At 43.4% G+C, this 19,990-nt stretch overlaps 1 protein-coding gene and 1 pseudogene across 4 annotated transcripts in view; both read right to left on the bottom strand.

Moving 5' to 3' along the window:
* Positions 1–2,890: 2,890 nt before the first annotated feature.
* On the bottom strand, positions 2,891–3,551 carry LOC103236048 (large ribosomal subunit protein uL22 pseudogene; annotated as a pseudogene).
* A 5,279-nt stretch (positions 3,552–8,830) lies between these two features.
* The window catches only part of NFKB1 (nuclear factor kappa B subunit 1), a 123,993-nt gene continuing 112,833 nt past the window's right edge, over positions 8,831–19,990 (bottom strand). For all 4 annotated transcript variants that reach the window (XM_007999405.3, XM_007999407.3, XM_073017518.1 and 1 more), the window contains exons 17-24: positions 19,540–19,741; positions 18,910–19,079; positions 18,479–18,581; positions 15,486–15,610; positions 14,085–14,151; positions 13,586–13,758; positions 12,606–12,762; positions 8,831–9,692 (exon numbers count right to left, since the gene is read on the bottom strand). In XM_007999405.3, the coding sequence (XP_007997596.3) occupies positions 9,532–9,692; positions 12,606–12,762; positions 13,586–13,758; positions 14,085–14,151; positions 15,486–15,610; positions 18,479–18,581; positions 18,910–19,079; positions 19,540–19,741 (1,158 nt within the window). In that variant the 3' untranslated portion in view covers positions 8,831–9,531. The remainder of the gene's footprint in view (positions 9,693–12,605; positions 12,763–13,585; positions 13,759–14,084; positions 14,152–15,485; positions 15,611–18,478; positions 18,582–18,909; positions 19,080–19,539; positions 19,742–19,990) is intronic.

Below are 19,990 nucleotides of genomic sequence, written 5' to 3'. Positions count from 1 at the left end.
CTCATGCTCTGATATTGAACCTCCCAGTACTGGCCTTGGAACAATCACTTAACCTCTAAGCCTCAGTTTCCTTATCTTGAAAGTGAGATTAATGGTAATAACTATCTCACAGTGAAGATTAAATAAAATAAAGATATAAATTTAGTAAATGCTGGTTTATCAATATCATTCCTCAAAGGATAAGGCTGGTGGTGGCTGGAGGGATCAAGCCTAAGAATCTTTCATTCTGCTTGCCAAAAGGAAAGAGCAACTTAAGCGTTCTGTACTAAGGGAAAATAATCATTAGGCTTCATGACCTGAGTTGAAGGAGAAAAATTCAGGCAGAAAGCTGAAGAAATTTCTAATTCCTTTTTTTGGTAAGGTTTTTCCAATTTTACAGAAGCAATAAAATAAAATAAAATTGAGTAGTACTAGGCAAGCCAGCTGTTGGATGATTGTGCAAAGTTCTGCTTCTTCCAGCAGAGGCCTCTTGTGCTCAGGAAATGAGGCTGGTGGTGGGTGGAAGGGACTGCCCTGGGCCAGGGTGCTGGCTTCCTGGAGGCTTCCCCAGAGTACGGGGCGTCTGCTGCCTTCAGTGAGGGGAGGGGAGTCTAAGGAAACACTTGCAGGGCTGCTCCCCAAACCCCTCACCTTCTGGGCTTCAGGGAGTGGGATGCCAGTGCCCCAGAGGAATGCATGAGTGTGAAACTACCTTAAAGAAGGAAATAAAGAGAAAGAGAGAAAAGAAGGGAGGGATGAAGGGGGAAAGAGCTGGGAGAAAGAGAAAAAGAAAGAGAAAGAGAAGAGTTGAGAGAAAGAGACTAGGAGAGAAAGAGAAAGGAAAAAGGAAGGGAGAGAAGAAGAATGAGAGAGAAAAGGTTAGAAATGGTGAGAGAGAAAGAGAAAGGAAAAAGGAAGGGAGAGAAGAAGAATGAGAGAGAAAAGGTTAGAAATGGTGAGAGAGAAAGAGAAAGGAAAAAGGAAGGGAGAGAAGAAGAATGAGAGAGAAAAGGTTAGAAATGGTGAGAGAGAAAGAAAAGTGGGGGGAGAGAGGTTGATAGAAGGGAGAGAAAGGAAGACAGAATAAGAAAAGGAGAGAAAGGAAAGGAGAGAGAAAAGACAGAGACAGAGGGAGAGAGAAAGGGAGAAAGAGAAAGGAGGGGGTGAGAAGGAAGGGAGGAAGGAGAAAGAAGGAACCCAAAGGGCGGCTCTGTTTGCTGAGCTCTGATTTCTTTCCTGGCTCCAGGGCTAATAAAGGCTGAGCACCAGCATAGCTGGATCACAAGGTTCAGATCCACAGAGCAAATTTGTCTACTTTCTGCCTGCCTTATGGTTACAGACAGGTCCCAGACTTAACAATGGTTCGATTTATGATTTCATGACTTTTTGACTTTATGATGGGTTTATCAGGGTATTAGGTGCACTTTCAACTTATAATTGGTTTCAGGACATAACCCCATTGTAAGTGGAGGAACATGTGTATTTCATTTCCATCCACTGTTGCTACCTTGGCAAAAGGGTGGCATATAAATGCTTTTTAATTCAAATTTACTTACTATGGATCTATGAAAACTTGGCACCAAGCCTCCTGAATAGATGATTGACAGAGGAGAAGTCAGATGAGCTATTTAAAGGCTCAGTAACAAAACAATCAGGAAAGAACCAAAACTGTGAGCTATAGGCATGATTTGGGGAAAGGAATTACATTCTGCTGATGGAGGGACCAAAATGGTCCTTGGCCCACACGTTGTGTGCATATGTTGCTCATTATTCAAGATGTGCATTTGGCTAGGCAGTAAAGGAAGGCAGGGCCAAATGGTGGCTTTGACCTTCCCAGATCAAAACTGGGATGGAGAAGAATGCTAAGGACTGCTTGCATCAATCAGGCCTGAGAGGTTTGCTCATCCATGAGCATATACACACTTCCTGAGTACACATGGTCTCCATCTATTGGGGAGGTAAAATTCCCCCTGCTACTGTGGTCGCAGGCAGCAGTGGTGGAGGGGCAGGGGCTTCAGGACCTAACGGAAGAGAACAGGAATGTTGCTTTTTGGCAGCCCTGCTCCTGCAGCAGGACCTGTCTGTGGGATTACGATGGGTCTTTATGGGGATGTCATTTCCGGTCCCTTTGGCCTCTCTAGGCCAGGTTTTGCTTCAGCTGTGAGGCAGGATTCTGCATTAACATGGGTGGCCCATGGATAGCTTTTTGGGGGTCCTGGCTTGAATTGTTGAGGGAAGTTGAAGGGACACAAAGAAATGGCAAAAAGAGGCAAGTGGTGGAGAAAAAAAGCTTCTGAGGCCCCCAAAGCAAAAGGAATGGGGCTGGAAGGAGTGGGTAGGAGGAAGAAAGTCAGCATGGACTCAAGGCCTCTTCCTGGGCCTGTTCTTGGGGACTGGTGCCAAGCATGATGTGTGCTGAAGTTGAATTAGTTTGTTGAGGGAATGCTGGCTTCCTGCTGTTTGGCCACCCTTGGATAATACTTCAGAGCCCCCAGTTGGCAAGCTTCTTCCCTCTCCTGGGCATGACCCACCCCTTCGAAGCAGTTGTGTGTTCCATGACGCACTGCTGCAGCGTGAAGCCAAGGAGCACGGTATGTGGATTGAAGACTGAGTCCTGGCCCAGCCCTTGCTCTTTACATTAGACCAGGGACCTTCCAGCATATCAGCAACTCTGTCCTGTGGAGAGTGGCAGGAATTAAAACCCCTCCCTGTTCACCTCTCAGGTTGCTATGACAGTCAGTACTTGAAAGTATTTTCTAAATGAAAACATTCACATTTAAAGTTTTTATTTTTGCTAATTTTTTCAAAATTACAGAAAAAAATTATTTCAAAAGACTAAGGGAACATTTGCATTTGAATAAGGTGATAAAAAGGGATTCTGAAAATTAAAAAAAAAAAACCCATGATATGAAGTTTTTCATTCAATTTTTTTTCCTTTTAATTACATTTATTTTAATGCTGAATTTACTCCCGTGCCATAAGTTTTTGTTTCTTCAGTTTCTTCTGGGATATCTTTTTCTTCTGGGCAACCTCCTCTTCTGGTTTAGGAACAATCTGTTCCTTTTCAGTAAGGATCATCTCAATGTGGCAGGGAGAGCTCATGTATGGGTTAATCCGACCATGAGCTCTGTAGGTCCGTCGGCGCATCTTAGGTGCTTTGTTCCCTTGGATATGCTCGATGACCAGAGAATCTACCTCTAAACCCTTAAGTTCAGCATTACTCTTTGCGTTTTTAAGCATGTGCAGCAAAAATTCAGCACTCTTTTTGGGCCACCGACCTTGTGTCCAGCCCCACTGCTTAGCCTGGGCACACCTGCCAACTCCACCATTGTAATGTCGGAATGGTACGCACTGTTTCTGTAAAGTGACATCTTTCAGATACTTCGTGGCTTTTTGAATATGCATACCCTTGATGGCCTGGGCAGTTTCACGAGTGTTCTTAAAGCGAACACGAAGATTGGAACCTCTTGATTTGCATGATTTCGTGGGGTTCTCCGGGTCAAGTGAATAGCGAACCATTTTCACAGATTACTTCAGGCCGCTTAGGGAAAGAGCTTCATTCAATTTTTTAAAGCCAAAAAATAAATTGTGCATTATTGCTTTAGGAAAAGGAAAAAGGGAACTGTGAAACAGTTTTGAAATGAAGAAAATATCTATCTCTTTTCACCAGGGAACAGACCTAATAACCTGGTTGTCTAGTATTGGGCATCAACTTATAGCCTTCCCTGACCTGATGTGCCCCCAAAATAGTCCTCAGGGTTCCACCTCACTGTCTTCATCACCAGCTCTGCTTCCTGGATCCCAAGAAGGAATCCTGGGAGAAAGGGTTTTGAGAATTTCTGTTTCATCTGCTATCCTTCTGGCCTGAAGAGAATATTATTTCCACAAGAACCAATTTCTGCTCCTTTCCAATTTATCTGAGAAAGTGGGAGCCAAGGTCTTTCCAGCTCTCTGCAGATCACAACCAAGATAAACTTGCTTGTCCCTTTCTTTTGGGTAGGATCTTGAAGGGCCAAGGCCTCTTGAAGAATGCTAACTGTGGTGTCTACAAGCCCAGGACTTCTTGTGCAGCATTTAAGGAACTATGGAGCATAGAGGTTGGAGAGCAGAGATCTCTGTGAATTAGTGTGACGGCAACAAGACGTAGCTGCTGTAACTCTTCCCCAGCCTACCTGCCCTCATATCCTTGATCATCTCTGAGAATTTCCTTAAGAAAAACTGTGACTTTGTGCTTACAATGCAATCTTCATGCTTAATCCTAGGAAATGATTTTGCCTTTAGTAACGGCCATTTACCATGATTGCAGGTGACTTTCAGAGTGAATGTCTGCATACAAGTTGGAACTAGAAAGAAACTTATAGCTCATCCTCCCTCAGGGAAGGGATTTTGACCTGTGCTAAAGACTGTGACCTATTCCAAAATCAACAGCTCTCTTAATACTGGGAACAGAAGTAGACCACCCTCCTATCTTCACTGCTCTTAGTGTGACCAAGGGACTGAAGTTTTTCTCCAGCACAACATGAGAGGAGATGACACATTCAAAACTCCCTCACATACTTTTCTCAGCATTTTTCTCCTGGCTGACTGGGGCTATCACCCCTAGCAAGACCTTAGGAGCCAAGCATTGGAGGAAGAATGACTGTCAGCCTGGATCCCTGCGTGGCTAAGCGGAAGAGAGACACTACTTACCCCTAACCCTGCTGCAGTGTTGTTACTGGAGTCAAGTGATCCTGCAGTCATGCCTCTCATGTGTCTCAGTTTCCCCATGACCACCCACTGTAGTGCCTGGCAAGCAACAGATGCCCAAGAAATCTTGATTGAATACGCATCTTTATTCTTTGAAGACTCTTGTGATAGTTCAATGAAATAATCACTTTGGAAAGAGATATCAATGTGGAAAAGCTAGTTGACAGAAGTAAGATGATGCTATCTCACCCCCTTCCTCCCTTTCATCTTAAGAAGCTTGAACAACTTGTTGAACTATTCATTTGTCCAGGGTAACAGAAAAAGGCTATTGTGGACAAAATGAAATCCATAGTAATTGAAGGAGATTCATTTAATTTCAAGCCTCTCCTCAGTGTCTCCCCCAATTCCAAAACCTAATCACAAAACTGGAAACCAATGGACAGGAACTTTAGTCTCTAGGATTGGTATTTACATGAAGCAGCCAGCCACAGTGAGGCCAATGGAGAAGAGACACTCTCACTTTGTAGGCGTTCAGAAAAAGAGAAAAACTTGAATGGCTTAGGAAGGTGATCTTTAAGATCTTATCCAATCCCAAGTTCTGTGATCTTCAAGAAAATAAACAGAATTTTAGTTTCATCCTGTTTTGACTCCTGTGCCTCCCATGTCCATTCCCTGGGGAAGCACAAGTCAGAAAGAGCATTTCCCCCAAAAGCACAACATAGGAGGCTGAAAGAAATGCAATAACTTTCAGTCAATGAATAATTCATATTTAAGCATCCTTGCCTCTTATTAGGGGGAGAATCAAGTCTCCAAGCAATGTGTCCTTTTAGTTATACTTTGGGTACATTTTGCATTTTGGTTGGGTACATGATGACTCCATCATCTTTGTATAGGACTGTAGGCATTTTTCCTTCTCTTTTAAATAAAGCGTCTTTTTGTCAAAGGACTGCAAGCCTCACTAAAGAATAGTCTTTGGAATCAGACGGGCCTGCATGTGAATCTGGGGTGAGTTATTTAATAACTTCAGATCATTTATTTCCTTATTATAAACTGGGGTTAAATATATACCTTATGGGGTGTCTTGAGAATTATCATTAGAAATTATTAATCCAAAAAGGCTGGCATGTAATAAATGCTCCACGCTGGCTGGATCTTTCCCCTCCTCTTTTTTTTCTGCTAAAATGTACAAAGTCCAGTTTGTGCGGCTGCATTCCATGGTGGTGACCAGGAGCGTCTGTGCCACATTCAGCTACTTCAGGAGACACAGGTAGGTAAATGAGCAGCAGCAGGGCTTCGTTCTGCTGAAAAGAAAGACCGCTGATCCTGAAAAAGTCTGGGTTATGCCTGCAGAGTATAGAAACCTCAAAAATGACTGAAGTTCTGAGGAAGCTATTTTTAAATGGCCTCCTGCTGTGACACAAGCTTTCTGGGAAGGTTTATTTCAGGCCCATGATAGCTTTCCACCTGATCTCCTGCATTCCTTTGGTTTATCTCCATCTGCTGGTACAATATGAAAGATACTTTCACAGAGACCCAGACAGCACTGGTGGCCTTGCTGTTGCAGCACCACACAGAGGTTCAGGCCAGCACTGAGATCTGGGAGGAAGAAAAAGAAGTTTCTGAGACAGAAGAGAAATGGGGCTTCTTATGAAAGAAGGGGAATGTCATTTTTCTATCTTGGCGTGAGTTACTTAGTTGTTCCTCCTCCTCAAGTCAGCTTCGCTTCAAGTGAACTTCTGGTAGGTGAGCTGTCAAGTTGGAAGCCTGGAGCATGGTGACAATCCACTCCACACTTAAGGCTTAAAACCTCAACCATTATTTAATTTGCTCACGAATCTGCAATGTGGGCAGGGCTCTGCAGCACAGCTTGTCTCTATTCTGGGCAGCATCAGCTGAGGCAGTTTGAAGGCTAGATGGGGTGACTCAGTGGCTGAGGGCTGGAATCTTCTGAAAGCTTCACTCCCTTACACATCTCTTGGTTGATGCTGGCATCGCCCGGGGTCTCAGTAAGTCTGTGGACTGAACACCTGCACTTGGTTCCTCCATGTGGCCACTTGGCTCCCTCAGAACACAATGACTGGCTTCCAAGAGAGAGGGCCCAGCAGGATGGGGCAGAAGTTGTTTTCCATTTTATGACTTAACCTTGGAAGTCACTTAGTATCTCCTCCGTCGTTGTCACAGGTCTGCTTAGATTCTCAGAGAAGGAACCCAGGCCCCTCCCCTCAGTGGGAGGAGTGTCAGCGTCCTGTTGTAAGACAAGAGGCCTTGTAGTGACCAGCTGGAAAACAGTGATCTGCCACAGAAAGGAACCCGCAGAGGAGTGGAGGCATGGGCTGCTTGTTGGAAAATTAAGAATTAGGGAAAGTCAGAGCTGTATTTTTTCACTTTACAGAAACTTCACTTTACAGTGGGGCTGGGTAGGGGTGGAGAAATGGCAATGTAATAGAAAACAGAAGTAGAATTTTCCTTGAGAATCTATTTATTTGGGAGATGCTGTAAAATGAAGAACCTACACTGCTTTTACACCAGTGAAAAGTTTTGCTTAAAAAAGCCTTCCCTATTTCAAGATTATTTATCAATGACATCTGGTACTTCCAATATTTTTATGGCTTAATTTTTGACATATTTGGAAATTATTTTGATGAAAGGAGGGAGGCAGGTGTTCAGATGGATTGTTTTCAAGTGAATTGCCAGTTGGGACCTCTGTTTATTGACTGATATGGTTTGACTGTGTACCCACTCAAATCTCATCTTGAATTATAGCCTCCACAATTCCCACCTGTTGTGGGAGGGACCTGGTGGGAGATAATTGAATCATGAGGGCAGTTTCCCCCATACTGTTCTCGTGGTAGTAAGTTTCATGAGATCTGATGGTTTTGTAAGGGGGAACCCCTTTCGCTTGTCTCTCATTTTCCTTTTGCCTGCTTCCATGTAAGATGTGTCTTTCACCTTCCGCCATGGTCGTGAGGCCTCCCCAAACACGTGGAATTGTGAGTCCATTGAACCTCTTTTTCTTTATAAATTATGCAGTCTCGGGTATGTCTTTATCAGCATTTATCAGACTAATATATTGAGCAATCATCTTTTTCTCATTGATTTGGAATTTTACTTTATCATATACTAAATTCCTATATATTTTGGAGCCTAATTCTGGACTCAATTATTTTTATCTGCCTTCTCATCAAGATAATGTCCCATCATGAGCTCTGGAGCTAGACAGAGCTGGGTGTAAACTCAGAAGCAGCTTAGCTATGGTTTACTTTAAGCCTCAATTTCCTTCTCTGTAAGTTGGGTTGTTTTTCAAGATTAATGGTTCAACGTGTTGCACAAAATTGTTCTGCATGGTTCCCAGTACCTGTGCAAGCAAGGTTCTTGGGGAAACGGACTCTGAGTTGGAAATTTATGTGTTAAATGTTTTTCTGGAGTGCCTTCAAGATCAACAGCTATGGAAGGGTGAGAGAGTAAGCAGCATGGGCAGACGGAGAAGTTGAGTGCAATGCAGCCTCAGCTACTCTAATGGGAACCCTGAAGTTTAAACAGCCCTTCAGTGTTGTCCCGGGTTGGACAGGCTTATTCATATGCCCACACTGATAAATTTGCATGAGTGCCACTGTGGAAATGGATACGGCCTAGAAAGACATGGCTCTCTGCAGCAGAGGCATTCCATGAGGAAGCTGACAGCTAGAGTGCACCACCAGCAGACCAGTCCTTTGTCAAAGGAGAATTCTGGCTGTGCATCACAGTGTCGACCATAGTACCTCGCTCAAAAACTTTGATTTTTTTCCCTCTTCCCTGACTCCCAACTCTTTCAGAAGCAGTTCAGCAAAGCTTCATGCTGGAAGGCTCCTAGTCCAGGGCCCTCTAGTATATGGAAATGTTAACACTTTATCACAGAGGTGTGGAGAAGACATTGAAGAGGTGTAGCATTGTATAAGATGGAGGAAAGTGAGGTGGCACAATCTAAATACGATGAGCTGGATATGGATTTGACAAATCCAAAGCTTTCATCTTAGGTTAAAACACTTTCCTTTCGATCATTATTTGTTCATTTCTAGATTAAAAAATTGACTCTAATAGGCAATGTGAATGTGATAACCAGGCTATGGAATTATCCCATGATTATAAGGAAGCATCTTAGAAAAGTATTTGCACAGATCAAACAAGGTGAGGTCATCAATTTGCTTTTCCTTTTATTATAAAAGTAAAATAAAAAATAGCATTTATAAATCCAACATTTTTTCCTTTAAAGTATTTGATCTAAAAAACATATTTACAATAGCAAAATGCAGAAAAGGGGGAAAATACCATTTTCAGCAATGATTGTAACCATGTTTAAATATTGACAAGTACTTTTTTTTTTTCAAATCAGAGAAATAACCACATTAGAAAAAGCAATATGCCTTTTTAAAAAATGGCACGTCAAGTGACTCTCATTTTAAAATATCCCTTTTCTTAACCCTTAATTTGAATGCAAAACGATGCTGTGGATGGTCAGAAGGAACGCCAGGTGGGGACAGTGATACCTTTAATGACAATAGGAACGTAGCAGAGGGACAATAGCAATGACAACAGAAAGCAGCTGTGATCCGGCAGCAGCCGGCAAAGCTTAGTAAGCAACCTCATCCCCAGATGCATCCGCTCAGCCAGTGCTGTGACTGCTAGATACTATCTGTAAGTGAACCAAACTAAAATTCATTTATGAACCAAGAAAGGAAGCCAGGTTGAAAAGGTCTCAAGTTATATCGAGAATGATTCAGGCAGGCCGGCTCTCTGAGCACCTCTGGATGCGCTTCAGCTTCTGTTTTGTGGACAATGCAGTGGAATTTTAGGGCTTTGGTTTATACGGTGTGGGAAATTGTCTGCAGGCTAAATTTTGCCTTCTAGAGGTCCTTCCTGCCCATAATCATGGGGCATTTTGTTGAGAGTTAGCAGTGAGCCACCACTGGTCAGAGACTCAGTAAAGCTGAGTTTGCGGAAGGACGTCTCCACGCCGCTGTCGCAGACACTGTCGCTGTCTCGGAGCTCATCTGAGGGGAGAAAGCACAAATTCACTGGGGGAATGGCCAGGACCAGGGAAAGCCTTTGCTCTCATGCACCTTATGCTCCAGATGGGCTCCAAGTTTGGCTCTAAAAAAACTCATGGACTATTCTGTGGACAACTCTTGCCCACTGGCTTCTGCCAGCCACACATCCCACCTATGCCACCCCCACTGTCACGACTGCTCACCGTGGTGGGAAGGGCAGAAGGTACTGTGGGACACACTGCGAGGATGTTATGAATTAGCCAAATGTCAGAATTAGCCAAATGCTTTCACATCTTCCTCCTGCAATCGAGTCTTGTGTTTGAGAATCCTTTCTGAATTCTCTTCACTCACAGTGGACCTTTTTTTCCCTTAGACATCAGGTGTATTTTTCCAACCACCGTGCTGGGGAAACTGCTGAATCTCAGCAAAATAAATTGGTGACAGAAGCAAGAACTAAAAATTAGCTCTCTGGGCCTCATATGCTATTACAGCATACATTGCCTTGAAAACATTTTTGGTAGCAAAGATGTAAAATGATTTTAGTGAAAACGAGTCTATACTGGAAAATCAGGTTGAATTCCTTTTGTTGATAAGTATCCTTAGGGATATGACCAAGGCAAATTATTTCCTATACAGTGAGTAAGGAAACGGAAGTCTAATATACACTAATCAAAATGCTATCTTCTTACATATCAAATTCCAATATTAGAATATTAAGACTTTAATGCCAGTGGCATGACTATCATCCTGGTATTGATTTATTTAATCAACCAATCTTTATTTGGTGTCTATTATGTGCTACAAACTATGAGATATTCTAAAAATAACTACAAATTAGGGGCCTAATGCTTACGTAGGTATTTACTTTTTTAAACAATATAAGTATTTGCTTTTTTTTTTTTTTTTTTTTTAAATATCTGTGCAGAAGGAGCACTGGGCAGTGACTCAGGAGATCTGGTTGTTTTCCAGCAGATACATTATTCCTTTCTCAAGTGCACACAATGACACCTGCCCTTGCTCCCCTGGGAAGGCCCCCTGGCAGGGTGAGATGGGTGCTGCAATTGAGTGGCAAGAAAGAGCCAGCCAATTAAGAGCTTCCCGGGGAATGGGAAGAGAACGGTCAAAAGGCTGGATCAGACTAGTGAGCCAGGGGAGCAGAGAAAACCCTTGGGAATGGAAGGGCAGTGTGGACAGTGTGGAGGAAGAGCTTCCACAGCAATGTTTAAGAAAGCAAACGAGTCAAGCAGGGACACTGTTTTATCTTTAAAACCTCGAACACTGCTAGGCACACAGTGTATGCTCGATCAGGATTTGCTGAATGAATGACTGAATGAACTGAAGGGTATAACCCAGAAGTAACACAATGTCGCTAATTTTTAAAAAGAATCACACTATCTGGTGGGCAGACAGTGGACTGAAGGGAGGTGGACAGGAAGGAAACAAGGGGACTGAGTAGGAGCTGTGCAAGAATCTAGGCAGGAAATGACGGCGGGCTGGACTAGGGCGGTGGTTGCAGACAGGATGACGCTTGATGGGTGGCATATGAAGTGACTAGTGCCAGAAAGGACTCCTGAGGAATTCCTGGGTTTTGTCTTAACCTCCTGGAAGATGGCAGTGCTTCTGACAGATCTGGCCGGTATTGGGCTTGGGTGAGGTAGAAAGCGGGGAGGGTTTAGGACTGACCCTGGAGGGCTGTGACTTTAAAAGGTGAGTGAGGAAGAGGCAGCCAGGGGAGCGTGCTGTGGAAGACGGTCTGAAGTTGAAGGTAGGGGTCAACCATGACACACTCTGCGAGTTGTCAAGGTGAAAAGGAGGTGACCAGATCTGGCAATGTGGAGGTGACTGGTCACTGTGAGGAGAGCAGGCCTGGTGGAGTGGTGGGGATGTGATCCCAACTGCAGGAGGCCAAGTAGAGAGTGGAAGGTGGCAAGCTGGAAAGAACAGCTCTAAAAAATTCTTCTGAGGAGCTCTGCTGTGTAAGGGAATAGAGCAATTGGACTGTAGCTAAATGGGATGTGGGATCAAGAGGGTGATTATTTCGGTGTGTTTTGTTTTTAAAGATGAGAAAATCATGAAATGCTTGCTAGGTGATCTAGTCGGAGAGTGGGGAGGAGGAATGGCTAGAACAGGAGACAGAGGTAAGAATTAACAGTAACAACCTAGTAGAGGTGAGGGGGCTAGACCCAGGGGAGAGGTGGCTCCTCAGCTGGGCAAAGAGATTTAACCCACCAAGCCCAGATAGAAGGCTGCCAATGTGGGCATAGGCACAGGTGGGCTGGCACTTGGTGCAAAGGTGAGAGGGTTCTGGTTTCTTCTGTTTTCAATAGAGTGTGAAGCAAGGGTGTTGCATGATTAAGGGGAGGGAAGGAGTGTTGGGGGATTAGAAATAGAAAGCATGGAATGGTCATTTACAGAGTGGGAGAATAAAATTGTAGGAAATACAGGATTACTGGGCTGGGTTGAAAGTCCATTTCATATGGTTGTGAGATTTTTGGTGGCATGACACATGGTCCCATTTATGGTGGGGGACAAGGTCAGTGTCATGAGCATGAGAGAGGAGGCAAGCGAAGGAGATCGTTCTCTCTCTGTATCTTATTCTCCCTTTAAGGTAAGTATTATTTCTCTCATGTCTTAAATTTAATCACCCGCATCATGTTGTTTTTTTGTATTTATTGTATTATTTAGTGTTTACTAAGTAGTTCATGTGTCAATGTGATTTTCCAAGGGTACTGCCTCCTCATCTGAATGGTACTATCAAGAGAGGCAGAGGGTGAGCCCAGGGAGTAGACAGACACACAGGGAACTGTATTCAGAAGATGAGAAAGAAAACTGCCACATCATATCCCAAGAGAGCTGAAGACACCAGCCTGGCGGAGCTGGAAAATATCTCCACTGTCTTTTGTCTTTTTTCTTTACCTATTTGCTGCCTTGTGGAGGCAGGCGAGAGAGGCAGCGAGTGGGCCTGAGAGGTGGTCTTCACTGGGCTGGAGGCTGCCTGGATCACTTCAATCGCTTCAGTGTAGCCCATTTGTCTCAGGGCCTCCACCAGCTCTCTGACTGTCCCCCCAGAGACCTGTGAGAAAAAAGGAAGGAGGAGCATGTTCCTGTGTTCAAGTCCCAGTGCAGGCTGTAAGCACTGACAGCCCACCCTTCCCTCTTCCATGCTGCCTCCTCCAATCAGGAGCCTGGAGGAAATGGAAAGGGCAGAAAAGAGCGACTAAGAAAATACAGTCTTTGAATCAAGTTTCCTGTTTCGGCTCAAAGATCACTCAGGAAATCACAGAGAAGTGGTTTGTAGTAAGCACACAGAGACAGCGAGAGAAGCGCTGAGGCAGTGAAACTCTGCCTAGAGTGACGTCTACACAGTCTCCCTCTGTAAGCTGAAGCTCTGAAATCCATGGAGAAACAAAAGCTAACCATGAAATTTTCAACAGAAAACAACTTCACCCCATGCTTTTCTACATTTTAGTTTTAGAAATGAAAAATAAAAAAAATCACCAGGTAATGGCTCCACTAGGAGTCACCTCACAGAACATGACTCAATGCCCTGCCACGTGGTAAGGTGTGTTCTTGGGGACAGGAAGCTACGCATGTTGATTACAGTCGATGGTTTGCTCAGGGCTGTTAAAGTTCTGTGAAAATCCTGACCCTCTCCATAGCATTTTCACAGGAAGTCTCCAGGTATTTGAAAACAGGGAAAATCTGAAGGTATCTGAAAACAGCATTCTCAGGAAGATGGGCTGCCAGCTTAGCCTGGGTCACCCTCCCAGGCCTTGGGCAATGAGTGGTTTTCTTCTTCAGAGTTAAGGAACAGGGAAGGAGATTACGTCCTGGCCAGAGATGTTAACAGAGTAAAGTCAAAGGAAAATTGCTAAATCTGTAAGGTAACGTGTTACCTCATAGTTGTCCATAAGTGTTTTGGAAGGAGCAGGACTCAGCCGGAAGGCATTATTAAGTATCCCCAGACCTAATTTCTGCGCCAGAGTAGCCCAGTTTTTGTCTGGATCAGGAATTTCTAGCAACTTATAGAGCTGCAGCTTCACATCTTCAGCCAGCTGTTTCATGTCTCCTGAAGGAAATGAAGAAGGAACACACTTGTTCTAACCTGCCATAGACACTCTGGAGGGACAGATCAATGCCACCTGGCTTCCTCCAACTCCCAGTGGAAGCAACCAAGCTACTCTACTTGAAGGTCAAAGCCTAGCTGAGTAGCAGGCAGTATATATTTATAGTAGATTAAAACTGGATATTCTCCTTATCTACCTCCAGCATCTTTTGGTTCTGAAATAAGAAATGTACTTTTCACAGTAGACCCTGGATAATGCTGGTTCCTCCCTTTAAATGATACTGTGGAGATAATAATGGTTATGAGAATCTGGTTCTATCACAACCCACCTTGTGCTAGTAAATCATCAGATGTAAACTCTGGTTCATATGGTTTCCCATTTAATATGTCAAATACCTGTTGGCAAGAAAAACACCAGAAATTGTTACACATCAAAGGGACCACTAGGGCAGTCTGTTTCTTTATGATAAAGAACTCAGCATGTCCTCCTTAGGAGGGCCTGGTACCCTAATGATGGAGGAATGGCAAGAGAAGTCAGGACCACTCTCCAAGAATATGGTACCCTTTGGGGGAAGAACAAGCTGTGGGAGCTCTGGTGCTGGGAAGTTGTGCTTTGTACAAACTCTCTGAGCTGGGTCAGAATACCCAACCAAACTGCAGAGAGTCAGAGCTATAGCCTTTTGGAAGGAACAGGCAGTCCAGGCCACCATGTCTCCTGCTCAGAGACCTAAGGCTAGGGAAGAGCTTACTCAGAGCTGTGAAGCTGTGTCCCCTCTTCCATAGTAACAAGCTTGAGAGAATTAACTGTATAAGCTTGCTGAGATGTCTAGATGTTCACAAGGCTTGGTGTTAACCCTCTGGCAATACTGACGTTTTAACTGAGGGTCAAGAAATGTCTTAGGCTAAAAGAAAAAGAATTCCAAAGCTGCAGAAGCACTTGTGGTGGTCTCTGCAGTCACTCTGTTGCAGGGTAAGGAGAGCGTGGGGTCACTGAGTGCATCATCTTTTTGTGTTCTGTGGCAAGGCCTCTGGGGAAATGAGGTGCTAACATAAAGGGAGAACCATATAGTCTCTGCCAACATCAGTGAGCTGGACACAGACAGGCTGTGGGAGGCAGATGAGCAGTTTTAGAAGTGGAGCAGCTCTCGCCTCTAGAAGAACTGATCTTGTCTTGCTGGAGATCTTGCACGCTGCCCACCTCCTCCCTCTGGCTTTTCTTCCCAGGGCCAAATGACCTAGTAACTGCTTTATACCTTCAGATCTCAGCCCTGTGGAGTTTTGAGGAAGGCTTTAAATCTATTTACTCTGTTTTATATTTATTGAAATTCTAAGAAGAATTCTTAGTTTATTTTTACATCCCGAAATCACTTAGCTAAGTTCTAAGCAAACAGTAACATTTATCCTAGCTTCAGAAATTGAGACGGTAACAATTCTGGTGTGAATTCAGAATGGGTAACTTTTATGTGAATTTTGTGTTTTTCTTCTAACCTTTTCTCACATCTCAACTCTGATCTGATTAGGCATACACTTTCGTACTTAGAACTCAGCTGACCTAGATCTTTCATGGATAGGGTTTTTCAAGATAAAAATGGTCTCTGACAAACAGACTTTCTTAAAAATAAAAGGCATGTTCTTTGGGAAATAAAGCACCGGGAAGACCATCTGTTCTTACATTCCTGAACCTCTGACTCCCTCAGGGACAGCTATCAGACAGATGGAGCGGCACTCACCTGCCAGCTGGCGGCCATATCTAGAGGCGTGGTTCCAGGCACAACTCCTTCATCCTCTCCTGCATTTTCCCAAGAGTCATCCAGGTCATAGAGAGGCTCAAAGTTCTCCACCAGGGGATCTGCTCCTGCGAAGTTAGGTTACACAGCATTAGGTAAACCCACATCTTGTCAACTTTCAACTGCCTGCAAAGGTCAGATTCCCAAAGGCAAAGCACTGTAGCAGCTTGAGGCAATCTCCTGGATAATTTTTAATGCATAAAACGTTTCCACTGGAATATCCAGAGAAATTGTTTTAAAATTGTAATTTGCTTTGATTGTTAAAGTGTCTTATGACACCTTAAATAGCCAAAGATACTATCGAAAAAAAAAGACTTCAAATACTCTGACTTCACATTTAACTCTACAGGATATTTCTCAACTGAATGATGCATCTTTAATCTGAGGGCTGATGGACAGCATGATTACAGCAACTAGGGTGCACCCTCAGGATTAGGGTCCTCACTGTTCAAATTTATGCATGACAATGTATTTCTCAGCCCCTTTTCTTGGACACTCAAAATAGCACAGATGCTTGATATCTAGTGATAGCATGGCCAGTTTCATTGCTGGGTACAGCAATGCCAGGGTTCTGATCTTTAAATAAACAAACCTGTTAGGATGTACAATTATTGAAATATTTTGGGAAATCTAGTCTGCTCTTTAGCATCCAGCAAAAACAAAAACAAGAAACAAATAAATGAAACACCAAAGTAACTCAAAGACTAGAGCTAGAGTTACTTCTCAGAGGCTTAGATTATTTTTATGAGTGTTTAGCTTGATGTCTAATGATGCCGTTTTCGAGGGAGGAACTTGTTTTTATCTTGCTGGGAGAACATCAAATGTGTCAATATCAATAATAGAAGAGTACTTAATGGGAAGCAAAGGAGGATCTTCATGCTATGTCTTGATTTTACTCTCCCAGTTCTGGCCTAATCTATGAGGCAATAAATGTAATCCCACCAAAAAAAAAACATGGAGAAATTAAGATGAACAATTTACAAGACCAAAGACTGGAGGGATGAGCTATGCCTTAACTGACTTTTTTTTTTTTTTTTTTGTGAGTGCAGTGGCGCAGTCTCAGCTCACCGCAACCTCCACCTCCAGGGCTCAAGTGATTCTCCTGCCTCAGCCTTCCAAGTAGCTGGGATTACAGGTGCCTGCCACCACGCCTGGCTAATTTTTATATTTTTAGTAGAGATGGGGTTTCACCATGTTGGCCAGATGAGTCTCGAACTTCCAACCTCAGGTGATCCACCCACCTCAGCCTCCCAAAGTGCTGGGATTACAGGTGTGAGCCTCCACATTCAGCCTTAACTGACCTTTTCCATGACATTAAGATTCGGGCTTGGTTTTCATCTGAGTTTCTTCATTTATATATTACAGAAACTGTTACTTGCTATTCCTTTCATGGGATTCTGAGAATTCAATATAAAGCATTTTTAAAAGGGTTATAGTTTCTTTTTCTTTTCTTTTCTTTTCATTTATGTATTTTTTTGAGACAGGGTCTCATTCTATAGCTTAGGTTAGAATGCAGTGGTGAAACTGTAGCTCACTGCGCCCTTGAACTCCCAGGCTCAAGCGATACTACTACCTCAGCCTCCCAAGTAGCTGGGACTACAGGCGCGTGACACCATGCCTAGCTACTTTAAAAATTTTTTAATAGATATGAGGTCTTACAATGTTGCCCAGGTTGGTCTCAAACTCCTAGTGCAAGTGATCCTCCCACCTCAGCCTCTCAAAGTGCTGGGATTACAGGTGTGAGCCAACCCGTCTGACTGGTTATAGCTTCTTGTTGGAAGGCATTTAATTATAATCAGTGTCTTCTAAAACTATTAATAACCACTGCAATCAGAGTTTCTTGTTCAAGAAAAGCTCTATTTGTTAGAGTTTTTTTTTCCTCTTTTTTTTTGGTATTTTTTTTAATTGTTCTCTCTTTTATTAAAAGAGGAAAGAAAAATACGGTGTTCCCAAAGAAAAATTCCTCTGTCTTTAATTTGCTTTGTTTTCTTGAATTTATGTAGCATTTACCTTCTAAGTTAAAAGAAACCCTCTAAAGTAAATCAGATTTGTCAGGGCAGGCTTCAGATGCCAATTTCATTACACATATTTTGAGGTTCTAAATATGCAAGGCACTGGAAATTCAAAGATGAACATGGATAATTTTCTATACTTCACAGGACTAGAGAATTAAATGGAATAACATCTGCAAACCTGTGAACAAAATAGGAGAGAGAAACATAGTAGAGAGAATAAGTCTTGAAGTTCACACTGCCCAAGTGTGATTCACAGCTCTGACACTTACTGGAACCCTAAAGTGGGATCTGGTAGTCTCTCTAGTCTGTTTCCTTGACTCTAAGATGGGGAATAATAACGGTATTTGTCACAAGCGGTGACTGGGCCTTAAATGAGACTGTGCACATAAAGTGCATATCATAGTGCCTGAGACACGGAAAGGTCACTAAGTGCTAGCCATTTTTAGTGCCTTCCACGTAATGGGTCCTAATACATGGCCCATTTTCTTTTTCCTACACTTCAATTTTTAAGAGACATTTCTTTCAAAATGACGTCTTTAAATGATTTCTTTTACCAATAATCTTTTTCTTCTGGGGACTTCTGATATGATCTGAGACTGATACCACTCAGAATTCCATAAGGAATCAAACTCTACTTTGAAAGACCCCTTGTCATGGGAGTCAATCTAAACAATCAAACCCCAAACAAACAGATGAATCAGAAAGTAAAAACTAACATGATTGTCAGGGTAAAGCCCAAGAGTACTAGTCCAAACAGTGCCTTATGGCAGATAAAATGTGATCTGCCATATAATTTTTATTTACCCTCGCTTTTCAGCAGTAGGTCTGTGGCTTAAAGAAGGCAACATGTCTGCTCTATTGAAGTTGGGTTTGCATTCCTGGTAACATTTTTTATTAATGACCGCCAGGTCACCACCTTACCTGCTGCTTTGAGAAGAGCTGCCAGCCTGGTGGACCCTCTCCCAGCTGCTATATGCAGGGGTGTGGTTCCATCGTAGGTAGTACTGTCCACATGGGCATCACCCTACAATCCAGCCCACACAGGAAAGCGTTAGTGGAAGGTTTTCTTGCCCTTCTGTCCCCACCTCCCAGTGTGCATGGCCCCTTGGGTCCTATTACTAGCCCAATTACTACTTTGGGCTGGCTCTGTCATTGAAGATATCCCCAATTAGAGATGCCAAGCAAGAGAGTGGGGGAACATCCAAAGGTGCTACTCTGAAGCCCTCCATAAGTGTTAAATGAGTAGAGCTGATTGTGAGGGAGAACAGCAGCTACTGACTTCATTCTTCGAAAAGATTTCCTTAAATCTCCCTCAGGAATTTAATGGAAAAGCAAATAAGTGCGCCCTTCACCTCCAGGAGCAGGCAGCCTGCCAATGAGATGTTGTCGTGCTCCACAGCCAGGTGCAGTGCTGTGCGCCCGGACTTTTGCTCCTGAGCATTGACGTCAGCCCCAGCGGCCACCAGCAGCAGCAAACATGGCAGGCTATTGCTCATCATGGCTAGATGAATGGCATTCAGACCTAGAGTCCAAGCAAAGAGACAGTCACAGGATAGGATGGCTGACTCACAAGATGGCCCTTGGTGAAGCTGAAGGAAATGGCAAAAACTGAATCATGGGGAGGGACAGCAAAGGTACTGTAAGTCTATTGTTCTGCTTTGAAGACCCATAGTCTCCTATTATGTTCTCAGGAGACACTGAACATAAACAAACATTCTCTGAATAAACGACACTTTGTGTGCTTCAAGATGAATCTTTACTTAGGCCTCTGCTTTTTCCTCCTACTAACTATTCTAAATCACCTTTAAAAAAATTAGCTTTGGTGAGCAACAGAAATGCCCAAAAGAGAAGATGAACTCCAGGTGACTAAGGAAAGCACTTTTGGGTACAAATCAAGTAACACATATTTATCAAATACCTAGTAGATATTTAGAAGGCGGAGAAAGTTAATCCCACACCAATGATGTGTGATTGTCTCTTACCGTCCCCATTGGGGTGGTCAAGAAGTAGTGCTGCCTTTTTGTGCTTGAGTAAGATACTGAGAACTTTATCATGTCCTTCTTTGGCAGCTAGGTGCAAAACAGAGTTACCCAAGCGGTCCAGAAGGCTCAGGTCGGCCCCAGCCCTCAGCAAATCCTCCACCACATCTTCCTGCTTAGTGATCACTGCCAAGTGCAAGGGCGTCTGGAAAGTGAAGGGCAGGACATTCACCGGTCAGCAGTGAACACTTACTTACAACTTACAGCTTGGTAGCTGTCACTGCAATGGATGGGGTCATACTGCAGGAACATTTCTCATTCCCAGATTAACTCCTGACCTGGGCACCCAAGTTATCCTGTTCCATACCATATGCTAATGAAGTACATACACTGTACTAACACTTAGCCATTCAATAATTCGGGTTTTAAAATTTTTATTTATTTTAAATTTAAT

Source organism: Chlorocebus sabaeus, chromosome 7 (genome assembly GCF_047675955.1).
Source record: "Chlorocebus sabaeus isolate Y175 chromosome 7, mChlSab1.0.hap1, whole genome shotgun sequence".
Lineage (NCBI taxonomy): Eukaryota > Metazoa > Chordata > Mammalia > Primates > Cercopithecidae > Chlorocebus > Chlorocebus sabaeus.
The sequence above is the reverse complement of the archived record's forward strand: the minus strand, read 5'-3'. Positions and strand labels throughout refer to the sequence as shown.